Source organism: Macaca mulatta, chromosome 1 (assembly GCF_049350105.2).
Source record: "Macaca mulatta isolate MMU2019108-1 chromosome 1, T2T-MMU8v2.0, whole genome shotgun sequence".
NCBI lineage: Eukaryota > Metazoa > Chordata > Mammalia > Primates > Cercopithecidae > Macaca > Macaca mulatta.
The window spans coordinates 183,611,295-183,635,638 of record NC_133406.1 but is presented as its reverse complement, the minus strand read 5'-3'; the positions used below and the strand labels follow the sequence as shown (position 1 = coordinate 183,635,638).

At 41.6% G+C, this 24,344-nt stretch overlaps 1 protein-coding gene across 27 annotated transcripts in view; it reads right to left on the bottom strand.

Annotated features, from left to right (window-relative positions):
- Positions 1-506: 506 nt before the first annotated feature.
- Positions 507-24,344, bottom strand: part of DAB1 (DAB adaptor protein 1) — a 429,613-nt gene continuing 405,775 nt past the window's right edge. For 16 of the 27 annotated variants that reach the window (XM_028833300.2, XM_028833282.2, XM_015140526.3 and 13 more), the window contains 4 exons: positions 21,016-21,564; positions 17,251-17,378; positions 16,791-16,901; positions 507-3,885 (listed from right to left, as the gene is read on the bottom strand). In XM_028833300.2, the coding sequence (XP_028689133.1) occupies positions 16,806-16,901; positions 17,251-17,378; positions 21,016-21,564 (773 nt within the window). In that variant the 3' untranslated portion in view covers positions 507-3,885; positions 16,791-16,805. The remainder of the gene's footprint in view (positions 3,886-16,790; positions 16,902-17,250; positions 17,379-21,015; positions 21,565-24,344) is intronic. The other 11 variants (XM_077955628.1, XM_077955718.1, XM_077955569.1 and 8 more) reach the window with 1 other exon arrangement.

The window sequence follows — 24,344 nt, the reverse complement described above, 5'->3', positions numbered from 1 at the left end:
GCCTTTTTATTTTGGTGTGGATTTCAAGGGGAATGTAAAGATAAATACTTCCTTCTTGAGTCCCTTAAAGCAGATGACCTTCAAATGAACATGGGGAACTCTTGACACTCTAGATTAATCTCCGTTTTCCAGTCAATAGTTTAATTGGTTTTTTGTTTTGTTTTAGGGGAAGACACAATCCACAGGGCTAGTCCCAGAGTCTTTCCCAGTTTCAAAAGTCCCATGCTAAATGTGGTCCAAATACCACATCTACCCAGGGCTTGCTTTTTTCCTGACAACATCCTCCTTTCTGTCTGTGGCTGCTTTTCCAAGCATAGCAAGTACTTGAATTCAACTGAGGGCTGACAAATTGACCTTACTCCCCAATGAAGCTTGCTCTTTTTAGCCCAGGGCCAGGAAAACAGAGGCTGTCACTTGGTCAGATGGAATCTTAGGCAAAGCAATTTCCTCTTCCAATCCAAGCCTGAATATCCAGTGAAAACTTGTAGAATAAAGCCAGGCTAAGGTGTTGTTCTCAAACATGTTTATTTGTAACAGTTTTACATGGTGTGTTACAGAAATTAATGGAAAATTTCTAAAAATTTTGCTGTTCTGTTGAATGCATTGTACATAAAGTTAAAAATAATGTGTCCATATATGTTAACAAACTGTCATCTGAGGTAAAGTTAAAGTAGGTCTAGAAATGTACTGCAACAGTCATTTTCTCTTTCTCATCTTTATTAAAAAAATATGTGTCAGAACGCAGAAATTGAAATGAACCAAACCCACAGAGTAAACATTTGTTTAAAAGAAGGTGCCCGGTACATTACATGATGGGGTTTCAGGAGACACTGGGATGAGTACGAGCTATCAAAAAAGTTTTGCGGCATGTAAAGATTGAAGAGCTATGGAGAATGGGGACAAAATGACAGGTGGCGTTTCCCTGGTTTCAAAATTTAAAGTGACAAATTTAGTGCTAGTGGAGGATGAGGAATTAACAGCTGTACACATGGATTTTCTATTGATCTAACCAGAACTGTGCAGACTCCCCATGGTCTTTTGGTATTGGCACCTCAGCTCTTGCTTGGAAATTTCACTGTATTCCTGGGACAGGATACGGTGGTTCCGGGCTCACCAAACAGTGCTTGGAAAAAAAAAAAAAAATCAGAATGCTGCCAATGAGAATATGGATGGCAGTTGAAAAATCTTGACTTTATTTCCCTCACTTTAATGCATCACTTGGGCATCTTCTTGAAGTTCAGAGCCAGTTATATTTTCAATCATGTTCAATGAAGGAGGACAAGTCCCCTAGACTTTCACCTTCTGCTAGGAAATTAACTCCAGATGGTATACCTGAAACAGCAACATCAGCCAGAGTTCCCTTTGAATATGTCAGAAGCAACTCAAAGAATTGGTACAACGGTGTGATACTGCAAGACAAACTCAAGACAGCCATATTGAGGGAGAAGATAGCACCACTTGTTTAGAATCAAATCATAGACAACAAAGCAATTTAAGCAATTTCCCATGGGAACTGCGTATCTTATCAAATCCCCAGAAAACAATTGAACTGGTCTCAAGCCAACTCTTACAGTCATTCCACCTTTCCCATCTTCCCCTTCATGTGAAAGGGCTACCTAATCATAAAATGTTTGCTCATTCCTTGAGAAACTCTGTGGACCAACAGGTGATAGCTACAGAGGGAGGTAAACGGCCCTTCTCACTTTTCTGGTTCTTCGGACCTTCCACATTAGGATGACATTGACATATATTCTTGAATAGACATTTGGTCAGTTTATCTAACTGAAAAAAAAATTAGACTCCTGTGACCTGATAGTGTAAAATGTGGGCTTTAAATGATAACCATTACCTTGATGTATCACTTTTCTCTTTGTGAACAAGTATACAATCATTTTCAAATCAATCTCCCAAATCATTTTAGTTTCTATTGATATGAAGAACCAAATACAGGCCTATTCAAATCAATCATATCAATGGAAATTCTACTTTTCAAATCTTAAAACTAAATAATAATTATCCCCAAATCCAATTAATCACACGAATCTTTAAAGTTTTCTTCTTAGTGTTAAAACACTAAATTCAACATACGGTAACTGCATAGGAACATCAGGAAAACACACTTGACCTGTATAACAATTCTCTGTAGGGCAAAAATATATAGATTCTTTATGAAAATCATGTGCTAAACATACGAACCAAACACTGCACTTTTTGTCTCATAAGTGTAAAAAAAGGAAGCTTAGCCTCTTCTGTTTCACGTACAAACAGTCCAGTGATTTATATGGGGTAGGTGGGAGGGGGGAGGTGGGAGAGTTTCAGAATCTGAATTCTTCAGAATGTGAATTGTCTTTTTCTTGTGTTGCACAGAGGGTGGGGACTCTCGTGGAAAGGCTAGATGATGGAGTCACGTGCTCCCTTCCCGTTCACTAGCTGCTGATTGGCCAACTGCTCGTGCCAGCGGTCCCTGCACTCCAGCTTCCTACCATATGCTCCAGAATAACATCTGGAAAGTGAGCCCCATCCATCAAGTTTGTCACACCTTGCACTCAATCTGCTACCTTCTCTACAGTGTAATGGCATTATTAAAAAGCATTTTCATTAACATTTATATTTACAAAAAAAAAAAACAACAATTTTTTTTTCATTAGAACTCCTTAAAGCCATTTCCCTTAAATATTTAAAGAGTTTAATGGTAAGGTTTTTTTTTTTTTTTTTTTTTTCAAGTTATAAAATAAAAATCCCATTTGAATTTTCTGATGTACAAAAAGAGATAGAGATGAACCATTTGGACCACGGAATCAGTTTGTTATTCTGAATATGTATGCCACCATTGTTCCTTTAGAAAGTTGGTTTTTAAGATCCAAAACCACATTACCAGAATTGTACCAGAATTATTTGGCAAATGACTTTTCTTTGAAAATGGCACGTGGAGAAGACACTTGTCTGCATAGCATCACAGCAGCAAGATATCGGAAAAATAAAAAATATCATTTTATTGTACTTAAGAGTTTAGAGCTTCTTAAGAAATCAGATGCATTTTTTCATCTTTCTCATCAATGGGATCTGATGTCTTTTCCTACTCACAGAATGAAGGTTCAAACTGAAAGCTGTCTTTCTTCACCAGGATGCAGAATAGCTAAAGGATTGTTTTGGCAACATTCTTGATCATAACAAATAATCAACCACTTATTTGTCTTGTAATTTCAAGTTAATTCATTTCACTGAGGCTTTTTTTCTCCCCAGTTAGATTTCTTCACCCATATCTAAAAAAAGTCAAAAGCAATACAAAAATTTGTACACCTACTAATTTTCAAACATGACAAAGAAAGGAAAGGGGGGAAAATGGCAGACCAGGCCCCATGGAGTGACAAAAAACACATCATCCTATGTGAAAAGGCATATGGATGATGATATTGTGGTCACAGAAGACCCTTTGCTTTTGCTTAAAGAAGTCAGTTCCAACCCTGTTGTAATCCTCTGATGCCTGTCACTCCAAATTTGGTGTCTCAACAGTGGTCAACAGGTAGAGAAATAAAAAGGGAATTAATAATTTTGCACACTGGGTCAACTTAAACCCAGCTATGAGGGCTCAAATATTTGTTGGGTAAGCATTTGCTTGATTTGTGATCTAATGTTGGGTGGATCTTTCTATACTTTTCTGTGTGTGCTGCCATAGATATCTGCCATTGGTTGCCAAAAACGCTTAGTTCCCTCTTCTGAGCGAGTTCCATTGGGCAATCATGAATTTCTTGTGGGATGAGGTGAAAGAATACAAGAGAGCCTGTCGTGATGCTGATGTCCATGCCAGTCTTGAGCACCCACCACGAGCTCGCATCGATGCTATTTCTTAGGTCTATTGATCTGCGCGTAGAGAGGCTCCGGCTCCTGTGGATAAAGGAACAAAGTGAGGCCTGCCCTTTCCACTTGCATGGATTTTCTGAGACAGCTTTTGGAAAACGGGTTTAGGATTAAAACAGAAAAGTGACAGTTTATGATGGATGACCTTAGGTTATTTTTGGAGTATTTGATGAGGGTGCATATCATTTTGGCAACACTTTTATCATCCAAAATAGCTATGCACTCAGTTCTGTCTTTCGTATTCAAGTTGGAACTGATTGCCCTGTTAGGGAAATAGCATGGTATAGTAGGGAGTTAGAAAAGCTGTGTCATGTGGACAAGATACTTATCCTGAGTCTTGGTTTCTCCAACCACAAAATGGGAATAATACTGTTTATCCTACAGGGTTCTTGAGGGAATTAGAGATTGCATATCTAAAGTATCTAGCACAATGCCTGGTAGCAATACATCTTCAGAAAATGCTAACAATTACTGTGAGTCAAGTGGACATTTTTCCAACACAGTTTCATAAATGTCCACTTGAGAACCCTGAAATTCTATTTAAAATTACTCTTCTACAAACAGTGATGCCTGGGTGCACTGTTGAGCAAGAGAAACAGCAAGTGTGTCTTTGGCTTTTAATTACAAGCTTCTGGACTTGTTTCCATTCAATCTGAGACCTCCGCTTTAGCCAATCATTTGCCTACACCCAGGGGGCTATCCCGAAGCACAAACAGGGATTTTCAACCAGCATGTAATGCAGCAAACCTGCAATCCACACCTAGGTAGGAAACAGTGTTCCACCCTATTTAAACCACGTCAGACTTCAGCTGATGTTGAGATGGCTCACTGTGCACTGGCCAAGAAGATTTGATGGATACTGTGGTTTTAAGCATGCACAGGACCTGCTGTTAAAATGGACCTTTATGCTGTCACTCTTGGAGGTCTGTGCCAGAATTAAATGGACACCAGGAAATCCTAATTTTACCATATTTTATATATTGGCTTGTCTCCTGCCATGCCATATAGGTTATTATTATTTGCTTATTTTCTTGAAACTTCAAAATGAATTGGCATTCTGGGAGCCCCTACCGTGTGTCTGGCACCATGCTAGGTATTTTCAAGTACACTGTCTTTTTATCTCATCACAACAGCCTTGTAAGGCAGATGCTTTCTCTCTTTTGCAAGGGTGAAATTAAGTACAGAGAAGTTAAATAATTTGCCCACGGTCACACAGTTTAGTAAGTCCAGAGACATGAGAACTGAAAACAGGGTCCAGGGGCCAATGCTTTTTCTAGTCTTTTACAACAGTGACCATTAGAGACAGAGAGAGAGAGAGACCCCAATCCTTCCATCTGTAAGTGCTTCAGAGTTTACAAAGCACCTCATGTCTTATTTATCTGCCTTATAGTCCTGGGGATGGCTTTTATTTTTTGAGTCCTCCCTTTGCAGACAAAAACTGAAGTTCTGAGAGGTTGTGTGATCTCAAGGTCATTGTGCTGTCTCTCGTGTGTAGCATATCATATTGCTTGCTTTCTACTGTAAAGTGGAATGGCCTAGAAGATAAGGTTGTCCCGGCCCGTCATTGTACAGATGAGGAATCTGAAGTCCTGTGAAGACAGCTTTTGTTTCTTCAGAGTCACAGGGTTACATAGTATCCATGCCAAGAGTAGACCCCAGGACTCCTGCCATCAGATCCAATTTCTGGTTCCTCTAGAACTTGTTATGTTTCTATTCTTCCAATGGGAAGGAACTGCTTTCCTTGAGGCACCCTATTATGCAGTGTAACAAAGTGCCAACTTGTCCCTCCACGCCTTCCACCCATAGACTTTCTACTGCCCTTGGAAATGTAAATAAGTATAATCCTTCTTCCAAATGTCTGATGACAGAAAAGTATGGAAGCCCATTCTTCCATGCCCTACTTCTAGGTTACCACTTGCCAGTTTCTTCTGCCATTTTACAAATATGAACCTAGCACAGTAGGTCCTCAATGAGAGTCTGTTGAATTACTGAATGATTATAATGCTGTTTCTAGTTTCCTCACAGTTCTGATCCCTTTGTCCTAAATACGCTCCAATTTGGCTTTATTCTCTCAAAATCCAATGTAGCAAGATCTATAGTAAGATTATGATTTATTAAACACCAAAGCTATTCCTTTCCAGTCTCTTGAACGATTTCAAATGCCTGTTGTAAGGCTAAACATGTAACTTCACTGCATGTTTGTGTTCTATAAGTGCGGTGGGTGGAGTCAAAAATAGTTAAGTACAACTACTGGAGAAAAAATTTTTTTTTTTTTTTGCTTGTGCTGGGCTTCAAGGACGCATCTTAATGTTTCCTGGGTAGACGTTCTCAGCCCATTCTTCTTTTTGGATGCCCCAAGAAGTCAGGCTGCCTTGATCTCACCCTACAATTTGCTCTATTCTAATTTTGGAAACCAATTTATCCAACTGAAAATGACACCTAAAAACAGAAGAAGACAGCAGGCTCAGACAGGGTAATTAATGCCACACTGCATTAACTTTCTGCAGCTGAGATAAATATTCACACATCTCCTGCTTGCCGGAATTTAGCTTCAAATACCCATCACAACAGCAGTAACGACTGCAGTCAACTCTCAATTATCCCCACTAATGAAGGGGAGCAGTGGTGTGGAAAACCCCAAGCAGCAGATAATCCCAAAGTCTGACACTGTGATGCATTATACGTTTTGGCAATAGCTCTACCTTCCTTGTTACGGAATCTTAGACTGTCAGAGTTAGAGGGGAGCTAAGGAATCATTTGATTCAGAAATTTCCAACCTGGCCTCTGGCAAGGTCATAACGGGGTCTTGGAACTATTTTCAAAATTCCAAAAGCCTAAATGGAATCACACATTAACATAACATGCTGTTGATGTTTTTGTTTCGTTTGTTTGTTTTCTTCTGGCAGATTTGTCCACGTCTCTGCCCTGCTTCAAATCCTTCAGAGGCTCCCCATCACCCACAGGGTAGGTCAAAGCGCCTTCGCCGGGCACACAAGGCCCATTAGTCTCTTAGTCCATTAGAGATAATAAATACCCCTTCTAGACCATAAATCAAAACTCTACCTTCAGGTCACGTAAATCATGTTAAAAAAAATCTTTCTTTATGCTTCTCCAGGATATCTTTCTGAAATGGATTTGTCCATGCCAGTCTCCTGCCTGGAACAGCCCTCCTGGCTCCTTGTCACTCAAAGGAAAAGGCAAACTCCTCAAGACTGCACATAACATCCACCTTGCCAACTACCCTCATCTACTGCCACTCTGTCCTACATCCTACCTTCCAAACCCTACTTGGGGTTCACCCTCCCATGCTGGAATTTTCCCATCTCTGGGACTTCATTCAGGCAGTTCCTTCTGGCTTCGGAGCCTTCTTTGTTCCTGAAGTTCATACTTTAAGATCTAACTGAAATAACAAGGCTTCCTGGACGCTGCAGGTGACATGAGCCACTGTGCTCCTGGATACTTCAGAATCTGTGCAGATCTCTGTCTTCACTCCTACTATGGCATCTCCTAGCATGTTCTACACTGAGCTCCACTGGGCCTTGCATGTCAGTATCCCAAATTCTGAATGAAGCTTGGAACATGGGAGGTGCATCCACTAACAATATGAAGAATGAAGATATGAATGAGTAAATGAACAGTTCTTTTCTTAGTGGAAGTTGGCAAATACTTGTGAACTTTAATATGATTCTGACATATTAATATCTTTATTTTTAGATGACAAAGTAGATGGAAACCATACAGTAAAAGTTAAAGCAAAATCCACCCTCTACCCTTTCTGTAAGTGAAACACCCTATTTTCTCAAAGGTGCAGTAAAAGAGCAGAAGCAAAGGAGACTAAGTCATGCAGGCCTAGCTTAGTGTTCTCCTGACAAGGCACTGCTGCAAAGACCATCAGGGACATATCTGTAGTTGAACATGTTGGGTTATTCCTCACCACAGAGGGAGGAGCAATGAGGCATCTCTGGAAGAGGGTATTAGAAAGAATGTATGATAACATTTGGTCTTAAGGTGAGTGATCTGGGGGATGGTCAACAAAGTGGGGTTTTTCTCTGAATTGGATGCTGTCATAATGTGGGGGTAATTCTGTGATTATCCTAACAATATTTATCTGGAAGGCAAGAAGAACAGAGCAAGGCTGAAACCAGGCTAGAGAAATGTTTCATCAGTTTTCCTGTTTTGACAATGTTCATTCTTTTGCCTGTGTTCAGCCCTGATGACCTGGTGGTCTTGATTTTGTCTTGACCCATCGCGGTCACTGAGGTGCCTTGTCTGAGGCTGATGGTATGTGAAACGTTGATGCTCAGCAGGAGAATGCCAGGACCTTGCTGTGGGGGTGGGCCTGCACCTGACTGTCAGAGGCTGCTGTTCTTTTTCTTACCATCATGCATTTAGCAGCCCTAGGATTCTGTGCAGGGCACTTAACGTCTTTGGGTGCCAGTTTCCTCACCTGTAACATGAGGCTAGAAATCCCCTCTGTGAAGGGGAACGCATGTTGATTGTCTAGCACAGAGTCTGAAACATATGAGATACTCCAAAAAACATTAGGTCCCTTATGTCTGGGAGTGTGGCTTCATCCTCCCTTTATAGACAATGGTTTTAGGCCTAATAATCACCTGTGGGTTTCGTTTCAAATGGCCTCTCCTTCATAGCACATAGGTGCAATTGCAGATGAGCTCTCAGTTATTAATATAAGAATGGTGCTGGATCAGCCCAGGGAAATTGTGCAGAATGAATGTGGAGTTAATGCAAACAACCTGGCTGCAGGCCCCTGTGGGTAACAGAAATTTCCACCGTTTGCAGACTCCTCCATACATCCTTTAACTATCTATGAATTATGTGCTCAACTACAGCAGCCAAGTGGACTCACAGACTGGAGTAATAATGGTATATCTCTACAGAAACTTTTACAGTCTATATATGGTCTTTCCAATGTCACATGATCTTACTTGAGCTACACACCAGGACCGTGCCTTTAGTGCTTCTGTCTTCATTTTTTTTTTTTTTTTGAGACAGAGTCTTACTCTGTCGCCCAGGCTGGAGTGCAGTGGCGCGATCTCCACTCACTGCAAGCTCCGCCTCCCGGGTTCATGCCATTCTCCTGCCTCAGCCTCCCGTGTAGCTGGGACTACCGGCTAATTTTTGTATTTTTAGTAGAGACGAGCTTTCACCGTGTTAGCCAGGATGGTCTTGATCTCCTGACCTCATGATCCACCCATCTCGGCCTCCCAAAGTGCTGGGATTACAGGCGTGAGCCACCGCGCCCGGCCTCTTGTCTTCATTTTACAGCAAAGAACCCTAGGCTCCCCGCAGTTGGGTGACTTGTGCAGTTACTCAGCCAGCACACAGCAGAGCTGGGACATACTGCTTTTTTTTGTGTTTTTTAGATTTTTATTTGTGGTGAAACATAAACATAACCTTTGCCATTTTAACCACGTTTAAGTGTACAATTCGGCAGCATTAATTACATTCACAACGTTGTGCAACCATCAGCATCATTTCCAAAACTCTTTCATCATCCCAAACAGAAACTCTGTACCCATTAAGCAATAACTCCCCATTCATTCCCCAAATCCCCAGCCCTAGTCTAATCTACTTTCCATCTCCACGATTTCACCTAGTCTTATTTTTAAATCAATTTCAGTGAGGTGTAATTTTCATGCAATGAAATGTACCCATTTTAAATGTACAGTTTAATGAATTTGACAAATACACCCATGTGAGCTCTAGAGCATTTCTTCACCCTAAAGACTTCTCTTATGCCTTCTCAGTCAACTCCCTATCTCAGTGCCAGCTCTGATCTGCTTTTGATCGCTATAGACTAGGTTTGTTTTTTCTGGAGTTTCATGTAAACATACTCAAGTCTTTGTAAGCCTACTATCCTCTCCACTAGCATGTGTTCCCTCTCACAGAAGGTTGAAGCTGGAAGGGCCCTCACGCCCACAGCTCCTTTTCAGCATGAAGAAACTGAAGCCCCAGACACAAAGGGTACTTTCCCAAAGCCATACAGGAGACAGTAGAGAGCCAGGGAGCAGCCCAGGGTTCAGACTCCCATTTCTGTGCTGGTTTCCTTGCTTTCTTCTCCCAGCCCCAGCTCTTTGGCATGAAGTATAAGGGCAAATGGTTTCCTAGGTCACATTATAACAAGATGCTCTTGGAAGCTACTTAAATTGTGCTGATTACTTTCTGCCCATTTAATATTTCTTGTATTTGTTTTTGGAAAGATTGACTACCTTTGACAAAAGTATGTCACAAGCAAGATATCTCACAAGTGGAGCGAAGACATTGCATGCTGACAAGGGTGGTCTCCGATGTGAGGTCGACGGTGTGCCATGCAATCTGCTTGCTGAGTGAGCCCACTTAGGCCCCATCCGGGGGCCTAGGATAAGAAAAGCGCCAAGCCAAGCTGGGGATCAGACTAAAGCTGGAAGGTGAGCCAAAGCTTGAGTCCCTCAGTATTACCCTGCCCAGGCAGCAAATTCAGCCTCATGGTCTTTTAGCCCTAACACTTAGGACTAGCTCAGTGGGAGTTTTACATTCCTTGGCTTGACAAATGAAAAAGATATTGGTAGTCAGAGTGGAAAAAGGCTAAAATAACTCAAAGTTCTGTCTGAAGCCATGTGTAGGGTCAAGAAGAATGCATGGGTTTGGGGAGCCAGAAAGACCCCAGAAATCTTCCTAACTTCCTATATGAACTTAGGCGAGCATCTCACCTGACTGGCCCTCAGTTCCTTCATCTGTAAAGTGGAGTGAATAACATCTACGACCCCAGAAATCCTCCTAACTTCCTATATGAACTTAGGCGAGCATCTCACCTATCTGGACCCCAGTTCCTTCATCTGTAAAGAGGAGTGAATAACATCTACCTTATGGGACTGTGAGAAGTTACAAGTCAGCTCATATAACATGAAGTATCTTAAATGCTGGCAGTCTTCTTTTGCTTTATATTCAAACAAAAGGAAAAACAAATCTTTCTGACCACTTTGAGTCTGAAAGTCTAGCTGTTAGGGTAGAAAAGTCTTCAAAACACGAATGGATTTGATGATAATCCCTTAGGGATTGTCAGGGCCGAATGCCCTAGTTCCTGGGGTCTTGGGTGCTGAAACCTGCTTGGTGAATACAGAGACGCGCCACCTGAGTTTCGAGGCAACTGTGCATGTTCTGAAGAACATTCTATTTCCCCGTCAATAACAACAACAGTGATGGGTATCAATGATCTGTTTTACGCATGTACATCATCTTTTTCGGCCTTGTTATAAAACAGATGAGGACGCTGAAGTTGCTGACACCAATTATCTACCATAAGCAGGAAGGCCTTTTCTGAGTAAGTTCGCGGTCACTGGGAGTGGGTTGCATCTAGGGCTGTTAGTCTCTGGGGATCCTAATGAAGTCAGCATATTTTAGGGATTCTGTCTTCTCCTTTGTTAGATGGGAATAGAGACAGCATGAGGGACAGATGCTGCTGGAACACCTTATTTGGGGATTGGTTCCATGCTAGCTGGGTAACTTTGGGCAAGTTAGATGGTCTTAGACTGTCAGAGCTGTAAGGACCTGTGGGGAATGTTTTACAGAAAAGGAAACCAAAGATCAGAAATGAAGCCACCTGCCTCACATCATACATCTAAATTGATGTGATGCTATTAAAACCCAGGTGTCCTGATTCTGTTTGAGTGCGTTCGAATTATTTAATCTGGGTCTAGATTCAAATCCTGGTGCTACTACATGTGACTCTCTGGATTTTAGCAAGCTGTTAAACTCTCTATCTTGCCTGTAATATTTGTGAAATGGGAATAATAAAAATACCTGAGTGTTCCTGTGAGGATTAAATTAGGTGATACTAGTAATTTTAAAATATTTTTTTATTATTAGTAGTAAGTGAAAAGCATCATGATTACCCTCTGCAGTGGTTCTAGAAACAGTGAGCCTGATCTAATTCTGTTAGCCAATTCTGGCAGCTGCCTATGTTTGTAAATAAAGTCTTATTAGGACATAGCTACATCCATTCATTTATGCATCGTCTTTTGCTGCTTTCCTGCTACAATGGTAGAGTAGCTGTAATAGAGACCATATGGCCCACAAGGCACACATATTTACAGAGAGTTTGGCAACTTCTGGCTAGATGATCAGTGTATTCTACTTGCACTCACTACTCCAATGGCCGAAACCTATATGGAAATCTCCATGTCTAGCCTTGATTTCTCTTTTGATCTCCAGAGGTTGTATCCAGCAGCCTACTGGCATTTCTACTTGGAAGTCTCATGGGCACCTTGAGTTCAGTTGGTCCCAAAGTAAACCTGCCTTCTTTCTGCTCAAACATGCTGCTTTGTGTTCCTTAGCACAGTGACTGGCACCATGTAGATCCCCATGCCAAGAACCTGGGTGTCATCCTACCTTATATCCTCTTCCTCACCTCCTATGTCCCTTCGGTCTTAACCTCCTGTTGATTTCAGCTTGTAACTATCTCTTGGCACTATGCCTGAGGTCTTGGCTGACACTGCCCTTAGCCAGACCCTGGTCATCTTCTGCCTGACCCAGTGCCATCACTCTCCAGCTACAGGACCTCAACAGGGAGTCTCTATGTTCATAAAGGTCCGAGGAAGTGGGACACTGTGCCCTCCAAAAACGTAGGTTGGACTTGTCATTGAGTCCTGTGTCCATAAAATAGGTCATTTTCCGTTGTTTTGTGGTTCTTTATTTTTATTTATTTATTTATTTATTTATTTATTTATTTATTTATTTATTTTTTGAGATGGAGTCTCGCTCTGTCGCCCAGGCTGGAGTGCAGTGGCCGGATCTCAGCTCACTGCAAGCTCCGCCTCCCGGGTTTACGCCATTCTCCTGCCTCAGCCTCCCGAGTAGCTGGGACGATAGGCACCCGCCACCTCGCCTGGCTAGTTTTTTTGTATTTTTTGGTAGAGACGGGGTTTCACCATGTTAGCTAGGATGGTCTCGATCTCCTGACCTCGTGATCCACCCATCTTGGCCTCCCAAAGTGCTGGGATTACAGGCTTGAGCCACCGCACCCGGCCTGTGGTTCTTTATTTTAAGGGTGTGTTGTTTGGTTGTATTTAAAAAGAAAATGGTAATAATAATCCCAAATACATGTACTTTACTTTCAAAGCTTATAAAACACTTTCATTTTCATGATATTATTTGATTCTTGGACAGCTTGGGGAGACAGCTATTGCAATTATCTGTGTTTATCCATATGAAAGGATATATGCTTACCTAAGGTCACCTGCTTTGGAAGCAAAAATCAGACCCAAGGCCCCTGACTCTGTGTTTTGTTTCTTCCTTTCTTTCCTTTTCTTCCCTTCCCTCCCTTCCTCCTTTTTTTTTCTCTCTCTCTTCCTCTCTCTCTCTCTCTCTCTAAGATTCTTCTTCCCAAAGCATCTGAGGTTCAGCTTTCCTTTCCCTTGAACACTAGAAATCCATCAGGTAATATGTTATATGTCTTGCATTCCCACTACGAAGATAAGTATTAAAAAATGACAGCAACTTATTATTTATGGCAATATCTATCGTTACTACAGGAGGCAGACCAAACAATTCCCCATTGTTACAGATGCTACTCTGACTTGACAGCTGGGAAAGTCTGATAGGCAGTTTATTTACTTAGCCATTTAACCAAATAAATGTTTTCATTTTTCTTTCATCTCCTCAAAAGCTAACATTTTGCCCTTAAAATTGCTCCAGCAACACATCAGTGAAGTATAAATTACCTGCCATTCCCATACCAGCCATTATAATATTATTTTGGTTCTTTTTGCCCTTGTTGACCCAGTCTTTCAAAGACACGTGATTCTCCCAGATGGGAGGGTAGGGGAAAAAAGTGAAGTAATTGAAGATATTTTCCTTTATTGCTAAAACAGAACTGCTGTTTGAGATTGGCCCTGAAGCTTCCACCTGTGGGGATTGAGTCCGTCTGTTTCCTCTTACTATGGTGTGATATGGCGTTAGCTTATCAACAGATGTCATCCCTACTTACTCAGAACTGTGCGGGTATTTCTAATAAAAAACAGCTGGTGATAATGGTTGCAAGGGTGATAAGAGGGACAGGACTCTTGCTTTCCAACCATATGAAAGCAGAGGGGAAAAAAATAAAGCCATGGACATAACTAACCCTGCATGGTCTCTCTTCTCCAAATGTTTGGAAAGGCACTAAGAAATTGCAATCTGTAAATTTTCAGCTGGGTGGATGGGAGAATGGGATGGAGATGGAAAGATCAAATGTGGCTTGTGCTGCTGTCGATGGAGGGACCCAGAATGCTTCTCCCAGACGTCCCTCATGTGTGTCATAGTGGCTATGTCTGCAAAGCTGGCATCTGCCCGTTGGCACTTGAATCTCAATAACTGTGAAGTGGCCAGGCTAAGCTTTCAAAGGGAGAAAATTACTTCACTGAAGATTACAGTCCAGTCCTCCTCTGGAGCTGGGAGGTACTTATTTTGACTTGCATGTGATTCTAAGACAGCTCATTTTTTGGCAGTGAGCTGTGTGAGGCCCAAACCAGGGCCATTCTGGATTATGGGATGGGACAAGCCAGAGAGCTAAGCAGCAGGCTTTTTTTTTTTTCCCTTCCAAAGCTGTTGTGACACATATTGAAAATTAATTATCTGAAGATAAAGTACAAAGCAAAACCTCTCAACCAATGGCCTTATACATAAAGGCTAAATGTATAAAATCCAAGAGAGTGGGGAGCCTGCATTAATTGGATATATGTGATGATGATAATGATGATGGTGATGGTGATGATGATGGCAGCTAGCATCTATCAGGTGCTTTCTGTGTGCTATACACAGTGCTAAAAGCTTCACATACATCACTTTATTTAGTTCACACAATAACCCTATGAGGTGGACACTATTTTTATCCTTATTTTTCAAATGAAGAAAATAAAATAGAGAATGATTATCAAATCTCAGCAGTGTCACATAGCCAGGAAGTGGTGGAGCCAGACGCTGAACTCAAACAATGTTGTTCTAGAACCTAGATTTTTATTTTAAGCTAAGTACTCGGTGTCTGTCTCCATGCTAGATACTCAACATAAACCATCTCAGTTACCATTATGGAGAATATAAGCCCCTTCTAGCAGATGAAGAAACCAAGACTCAAAATAAATTTTGGTTCTTGCCCAAGATTTCCCACTATTAAGTAGCTGAGTTAGGATTTAAACTCAAGTCCAAATCCTGAGTTCTTCCCACACTACTGCTATGTCCACTTACAGCTCAGCTGTGGCTTGAGGTGCTGGACAGAGCATTAAATGTGGAACAGACCAAAGCCCCATGAAACAGTTTGGCCTGTAGGATTGTCTCAAGCTGAACAGGTTCATAAAGATGAGGGTTTGATACATTGATCTGCAAATGGTGTAAGTCATCTTTGTTTTCTAGAAGAACTTCAATTTTAGGATGATGTTTGCTGTTATCCTGATGAATGGCTCTTGTCACCTCTAGTTCATTCACCAAATTTTTCAAGGCAAGGTTGAGCATGTGAAATACAACTTAGGCAGGGGGTAAAAAACCTCGTAGGGAATCATCCCAAGAAGTCTGCCTATAGTCCCCAACTTTTTCCTGAAACATTGACTTTGATTTCAATATACCAACTCCCAAAGTAGCTTTGCAAGAGTGAACTTCTAAGTGAATCTTAGGTGGTTTTGCATGGCATGACATATAATTATATGCTATTGCACTGATATAAAATGTGGCAAACTATACAGTGTGTTAGGTTCTTTAATCATAATATCTATTAACAAAATACACTTTCAGAATACCATAGTAGCTTTCAGTAACTGTCTAACTTACGTGTGGACTAAGACTAATTCTGAAGTAGCCTCAGAATCCATTTATGAGTGGTGAAAACTGTTTACCATTTTAATGGTTTTGACCATGCTGTTCAGAACTTAAAAAAGGAGCCCTTTGGGAATGGCCTTGCAGTCCTGTGTGTTTATAGAAAACTAAGAAAGTATCTGAAAATTGAACACATTTGTCAAGAAGTGACCTTAGAAATCATGTCTGGGTAACAAGGTATACTTCTGTCTCCTAAGAAGGTTTGCTTCATCAGCTCCTCTTTCTTTCGATCAAATCAGATGTATTGAAATTCAAGTGCCAAAAACCACTTCTAGTAAATGTAAGTACATCTCTTTCAAAGTAGCTGCTGATGGAATCTGAAGTGATTTGGTGGCAATCCACGTGCTGCAGCACAGGTGCAAACAGCTCAGCCTCAGAAGTGAGTAGTACACATCTCTGGGCTTTGAATTTCACATCAGAAAGGGTGCAGGGTACAGGGTCCTTTCTGGCTAGACAAAAAGGGCTGCCTCTGATCTTACATCTTGATCAATCTTATTTCAAGCACTGCTTGTTTTTGCTTCTTAGTCTGGCTTCTCTGTGTGTTTGGTGACCTCTTTAGATCTGCAGAGTGTAGGCAAATGCAGTGACATTTTGCTTAAAAGATTAAAGCATCTGGACCATGGCTCACTGAGAAATTATCAGGGTGGGCAGAATGTGTCCATCTCAAAATGTTGATACTTTCAGAAACTAAATCCATGCTAAGTAGCATGGACCATGCCTCACTCTATCACCACCACCTACGCAGAACATATTATTAATAAAATAATATGATCAGTTCCCACTTCTCACCCCTACCCCTACCTCCCAGAGTATGTCAAAGGTCATGCATCCATGAGAAAAGGCAAAGTAGAACGTAGACACCAGGCAAAGGGACATGGTGCAGACACTGGTAATATAGCTCAGGCAAGGAGAAATAGTGCAAACATCAGGAATACAGTTCAGGGAAGAAGCGATGGTGCAAACATCAGCAATACAGCTCAGGCAAGGAGACATGGTGCAAACATTGAGGATGTGGCTTCAGAAGTGAAGAACAACCAAAAGGGAAAGCAGATAGCTTAAGGGTAAAGGAGATAAAAAGGACAGATACCTACCCAGACCTGCGCTATCTAGCTACCGGCCTGTGGACTTATATTATCACCACTGGGCTCCCCACTGGGCTCACCAAATGGATCACTGTTGGATGAGGCCTGTGATCCATCAGGCTAGAACACAAGAAGATAATACTTTTTTTTTTTCTTTTTTCAACCATTGAAAATATAAGACAACTGGATATACTTTCATGCAGCACAATCAGTTATTGTAAAGGAGGGTGCAATGGCATTTAGAGGATGCTACACCACAAATGTGGACTTGTAGTAACAATTTAATAAAAAGGCAGTCTTTTTCAGCTGACTCATTTGAACACAAAAGAAAGCCCCTTTAGCAACCCCTTGAGAACTTATGAGATTGAGCCAGCATTCTTTTCTATGTAGGCTTCCTCATGCATTATCCATTTCAGTTACAGAGGTCTTAATTTTAAGGAAAAACACAAATAACAAACTGGTCACTTACAGCTTCTTGCTCTTCGCTTTTGCTGGGACTTTCAAAGCCCTCTTCAAAGATGTCATCTGTGGTAGGATCACTGGCATGGGATGCAGATGATTTGGATGGAGAGCTCTGTCTAGGAGCTGGGGTTGGAGCTACACAGACACCACAGAAAAACAGACATCTTAGGTGCCTGGCTGCAATCAATTTATCCCAAAGAAACCTTAGGAATCTGCTTATATTCAAGTCAACTCTTAGGATCCCTCTTCCTATTTCCGGTGGAATCAGCTGAATATTTGAATTATTTCTCTGTACGTATTGATCTTTCCTCTCACACGTCTGACTTCAGGAAGGAGCTCGTCCACCCTGATAGGTAAGGCAGTGGTTCTCAAAGGATGGTCCTTGGACGAGCAGCAGCAGTAGCATCTGGGGATTTGTTAGAAATGAAATTCTCTGACCCTACCCCAAATCTACTGAATCAGAGACTCTGTGTTTGAACAACCTGCTAAAGGTTATTCTGATGCACGATCAAGCTGAGATCTACTGGGCTATGGTTTGCTTTCTTCTTTCTGTGTTTCATCAGAGGGCACTTACTGAGGGCCTTTCATGTGTCAAACACTGTTAGAAATTTTACAGACAATATCTCTAATCCTCATAAAACCTCTTTGAGGTAGAGGTTATCCTAATTTGACACATAAGGAAAGTGAAGGTTGCTAATTTGCTCGTGGCAACTGGTAGAACCAGATTCTGAATCCTGGCACATAGTAGGTATTCAATAAACACACGTTGAATAAACAGTAAGTGTCTCAGTGATCTGGGAAAATGGATGTAGCTGATGGCAACTTAACAGCTGGTACTTGATTCTCTAAGGACAAAGGATATGCATTTTCTGGACTGACCCACCCACATCTCCTCTCATTTGTTTCAGAGGTGTAGAACAAATACATCATTTGATACCACTCTTCTTTTAATAATTTCTAATTTGTCACTGAAAACACCAGTCACTGGATAAGACCCAAGTGAGTGGGTGGCACGCCTTGATTTAGTAGCTGAATTTTCATAATGTCATAGAACTTAGAATCAGACAGTGAATGATGATTGTAAAACTTAGTGCATACTTTTTACTCTGATAACTGTATAGTTAGAAAAATGATGCTATTTCCTCATTTATTATTTATAATGTGCCAATGAGTTGGACACTGTGCTAGGCACTTCCCATCCATTATACACCCTAATACAAATACCTGCAAGCTGTTACTGTAACTTTTTTGTTTCCCAGATGGAGAAATTGCAGCTCAGAGAGGTGAGGTGACTTGACTTGCTGAGGGTTAACACAGCTATCAAATAGCAGCACTGGCATTTAACAGAGCTCTGTCTGACAGTATCCAGTCCAACTGTGCTTTTCTGTTTTTATTGGAGGTTCCCTTTTGATCCAACCAATCCTCTACCCAAAACATTCTTAAGGGGATACTGATGGGTCAGAGGAGATAATGACTGGTTTTTCCAATTTCATTCAAAATAAAACAGTAAGTTTTTGAAAAAAAAATTTGCAATGAAATCTGTGTTGTTTCAGGAGATGACTATGGAACAAACTATATTGAAAGTGGGTTTAAAGCTATATGCAAACACCCTGAAGGGTAGTAGATGTTTAATAAATATTAGTTTAATTAGATCCTGAATTGTATTTGAAGTGGATTTTTGCTTACGAAAGGTTGAGAACACACGCTGAGTTGCCAGTTCTGGCAGGATTACTGCTCAGACTTACCTAATGAAATAAATGGAAAGCATAAACAGGAGTTTATTTACGTAGGTGTCTTAATTTTTAGAAGGCTTCATAGGATGCTTCTAATACTCTAAAGCAGTGGTTCTCAGTCTGGGGCAATTTCATCCCTAGGGTACATTTGGCAATGCTTGGAGTCATTTTTCTCGACACTAGAGGAAGGGGATATATGTTTCTCTCATAGAGTGATTAGAGGCCAGGGCTGCTAAACATCCTATAATGGGACAGCCTCTGAAACAAAGAATTATCTGGTTCAACATATCAATAGTGCCAAGGTTGCCAACAATGCTCTAAAACACAACAGTAGCTAAGTGATCTCCATTTAGTTTATTTCATTCTCTATAACCTTTCCCAAATGCCTCTCATGTGCCAGGCACTAAGCTAGCATTATGAGAAGTATAGGAGTAATGGAGACAGTTCCTGCCCTCAAAGAACTTAAACTCTCCTCTTTCATTTGTAGCTGGCACATAAGTCCATTGAAAGAGAGATGTCTGTTTTTAAAAAGATGCTTGCTTATTTATGCATGGCTGTCATTTCTTTAACATTTCGTTTTTTATTCATTATTCCTCATTGAAACCCTGTGAGTCTGTGTAAATAGAGATGCCGCCACTATGTAGATCATATGGCCTGAGTGCAAGTGGGTTGTTTATACACACCGAGGGCATTCATTTTCAGAATAGCATTCTGAACCTGGCTGAAATGACACAATCTAATTGTATTAACATTGTGGGGTTTTTTTGACAGTTCACAGTACTGGCCATGCAGTGATCCATATCACCTGTGACAGTAATGAAACCACCAAACTCACTGTAGCATGAACCTTTTCTTTCCTCTTATCAGGTGTCAAGGCACAGGCTGAGTCACCAGAACACCCTCCCTGAATTATGTCAAACAAGCGTACACATGCTCAAGTGTATCTGGATTCTGATTTGGCTGCACAGTCACTGTTTTCCAGATGTTTGCAGAAAAAATGTGGGCTGGAGGAGACTCACTGAAAGCTGGAACTAGATGGATGCACACTGCTCATCCAAGTCAATTCACTTATTTTACCAATGATAAAACTGAGTCTCAGAGAAGTCACACGCTTGCCCAAAGACACAGCTTGTGGTAGAGGAGTCAACACTAGAACTGGGGTCCAGCACTGCACAAAACCACTTAACATGTGTTAATACTGAGGATAAAAGATACTTCAAATTCTGGGAGGTCTATAATGTTTGAGTATATATACCATTGAATCCTTTTAATAACCCATCCCTCATACAGATGAGGAAACCGAGGCTCATAGAAATAAAGTGCCTTGCCCAAAGGTACAAAACTGGTCACTAATAAATCTGATCTCCAGGTTTCCAGTCCAGTACTTTCTGCAGCACCATCTTTTTGTTCTCTTTAACTACCAGAAGCTTTAAGCCAAAATGAGGCTTCAGCTATAAAAGCTATTTAAGACCTTACGGCTGCTGTGTCTCTGCCCTAAGTTTTCTCTTGATCCTTATTTTATATTCTAATGTTTAAAACTTGTTCCCCAAATTTTTAAAGTTTGCATTCACTTTTATTTCAAGAAACCACACCAAAATCTATGTGTCATAAGCTGGCTATACATAAATAAATGAACGAATGCATGAGTAAACTAACAAAATCTTAAGAAGCAGAGTAATACGGTGGAAAAATACTAGGCTTACGTTCAGTTCAATACCACTTTGTCTATTGTCTTCAACCTTGAGCCTCACTTTCATTATCCATCAAACAGGTCTAACAAAATTTGTCATTAAGCATTATTATAAGTCTAAAAATAAACATGGAACATATGAAGAAGGTTTGTATGTTATCAGTGGTACCTATATTTGTAGCTCTTAGTAGTAATAGTAGTAGTAATAGTAGCAATAGTAGTAATAGTAATATAAACAAAGAAGCCTGATTAATGCAAGCGAGATGAGTTATCTGACCCCTGAAACCCTACCTCCAGACATAAGTTATGGCTCTCATTGGGTTTTATGTCTTAAGTGAGGGGCACTCACGTGAGTTGGTCGATGGTGTGGTAGAAGTCACAGGGGTCAAATTCAACTGGGAGATGTCAAAGTCATCACAGTCGTCTGTATCCTGTGCCACCCCGACTTTGTTGAAGTAACTGGAGAAGGCCTCTGAGGTACAGGTGAGGGAGGGCTGGTCGGGTTTGCGGGAGGGCACGGGTGGAGGCTGGGCCATCTGGAAATCCTTAAATGTTTCTTTCCCCATTTTCTGCCTGGGCTTGTCGGTCTGTGGACTTGACCTGGTGGAGTCACTCGTGCCTGGGACGGTGGCAAGGGGGGTGAGGGGACCTTGGAACATGGCAGCTGGCAAAGGCATAACAGTTTGTGTGGGCATGAAGGCGGCTGGCGGAAACTGCCCGGCCACAGTTGGCCAGGGCTGCTGAGTGGCAGGGAAGAGACCCGGCTGGCCCCATGCGATGGGCTGAGCCCCCGGCATCACCTGAGCGACTGGTGGCTGGGCACCCATGACCATCTGCTGTTGGACGAGGGGCTGCTGGCCCCAGAAGGACGGGAGGACAGCGCCCATTGCAACGTAACCTGGGAGAATGAAAAAGAAGAGTCAGGTGTCCTGAGAAAGAAGGATGCATGGACTCAGGTAATTGACAGAAATGTATCAAGCACCAACTAAGTGCCAGACTGTGTGCCAGGGACTGGGGATGCCAAGATGAACAAGACAAAAGTCCTTGCTGTCTTGGAGCCTATATCCTAGAGAAGTGGTCAGGGAAAGCCTCTCTGAGGAGATGATCTGTAAGCAAAAACTAGAATGCTAATAATCACATTTCTGTAGTTGTTAGAAGTTTCTAAAGTCTCATAGCCTCAGAAGCTGTGTGTCTCAGGGACAGGGCAGAAGGACGGAAGGCAGGCCGTCCTGGGTTTTCTCCTTGCCTCCTCTTCCTGCTGCACTTAGGACCCTCTCAATTGCGTAAGCTCTTTAAGAGTCTGACTCTTTGTTGTAAAACCAGGTTATAATACCGTCCTTCGCAGGCCTGAGGCAGTGTGCAAAGTGAGTAATAATCTGAATGTTGGAGTTTTAGAGACCTAGGTTAAAATTCAAACAGCCACCTCTTAACTGTGTAATTTGGGGAGTAGTTCTTAAATCTCTCTAAGGCTCTATGACCTTATTTGTAAAATGGGTATAAACACCTTCTACCTTGCTAGGTTGATTTGAAGATTAATTGAGAGTACATATTTAAAATGTGGAGTATTGTACCGGACACAGGATCAACATTCAGTAAATGTTAGTTACTAGTATGGTTTGGATTAGATAGAGGCTAGAGAGTTACTTATTACATTGCTTGATATACAAAAGACATGTAATAAATGGCAGCTAGAGGTATTATGCATGATTTCTGTATTATTATTATTCCAATTTTGGAGAATTAAAAAAATAGGGCCAGATGTGGTGGCTTATGCTTGTAATCCTAACACTTTGGGAGGTCCAGGTGGGAGGATTGCTTGAGGCTCAGAGTTTGAGATCAGACTTAGTAACACAGCAAGGCCTCATCTCTACCAAAAATTTTTAAAAAGTAGTGAGGAATGGTGGCACATGCTCAGAGTCCCATTGTCTCAGCACTCAGGAGGCTGAGGCGGGAGGATCACTTGAGCCCAAAAGTTTGAAGCAGCACTGAGCTGTGATTATACCACTGCACTCCAGCTTGGGTAACAGAGTGAGACACTTGTCTCAAAAAAAAAAAAAAAAAAAAAAGAAGGTTATTGTCCACTCAGGGGCACCTCATACATCAGTATAAGTTACACACTGCAAAACCCCATAGCCTGTACTCATGTGTATTACCATGATAATTGTTCACTGTATTATTCTTTTTAGGTAAGACATATACATTTTAACAGGAGCACAAGTGACACGTGTTACAATAATAATAGTAACATAGCAGTAACAGCAACAAGCTCCACTTATTAAATGCCTACAACATGCCAGATACACTAGTATGTGTTTTGCGTCTTCACGAAATTCCGGCAGGGTAGGTATTGTTATCTCTATTTTAGGGATGAAGAAATTGGTGCTCAAGGAAAAGCAACTTGCTCAGGGTCATACAGGTTGCATGAGGTAGGAGCAGGATCAAACTGAGGTTGTCTGTTCCCCCAAAGCCAGGGTTCCTTCCTTTGTGCCACACACTGCCTCACCCAGATGGCCAAGACCAATTTCCGATCTTTGCAGTTAATAGACCTTGCCTACTATTTGATTGTATTTGGATACTGCAGGCCTGCAGGAAATTCACATGTGCTTCCAGGGGTCCCCACCCTTCTCAGGGGGCACAATGGCCACCTCTATGTGCAGTTGAGCCTGAGAGACAAGTTCCCAGGCTGGGCAGAGCAGAGAATAGAGAAGCCAGCTTTGCCTGGGCCTCTCAAAACAAGCCTTTCCATGGCTGTCAGTAGGAAGATACCGATGCAGTGTAATGAGACCAGGAAAAAAAGAGGAATGGAGGCAGAGTATCCTAGCAACTTCCAAAGGGACAATGGGTGGGCGTTATGGCATTGATGACATTATGAGTCATCTCACTGACTCTTGTGAGCCCAGAGAGATGGAACGCAGGGTGTCTCACTCCATACTCCAGTCACAGATATACCTGCCTTCAACTGACTGATACAGGCTAGAGCCAACATTCAAGGCCTGGTGATTTTCCTTGCAAGGTGCCCGTTTCCTCTCATGCCATGCTTCCCTAACAGCAGGCTCCAGAAAGGCACCAATAGGACACCTGTGCTTCTTGCTGATTAATCTCGCAGTGTTAAATACTTCTGCGGAATGAGACAAGGATGTCAACAAAAAAAATGGAGAATATCTTATAAGACTACTTTGTCCAACTGCACTGAAGCAAGAGGGATGAAGAGGCCCTGGAGCTGAAACTTCAAACGTGAAGCTTGCTTAGCTTGCCTCACCCATGGCATGATAATGTAGTGACTTAAATCTACCAACAGATGAAGAATCCTGCAACTCAGTCTTGTTTTCCGATTTACTTTGATATGTCCCAGTGGTTCTCAGTGGGAGTACTACTGCCCCCTAGGGGTGGCTAGAAAATTGGTGGGACGTGTTTTGGTTGTCACAAGTGGAGGGGGTTACACTACTGGCATTTAGGAGACCCAAGCATTGACAGTAGACATCTCACTATGTGTGAGACCAATGCGTATGACAAAGCATTATTCCACATCCTGTTTATGATCATTTGCACCCAGAATCGACTTTGAATTACACGGGAATTCAAAGTTATCTTTGCACTTGATTTTAATGCATTTAATTTTCCAGGAATTCAACAACTGTGCACGGGAGGGAAGACTGTATTTTTGGTTTGGAACACTGT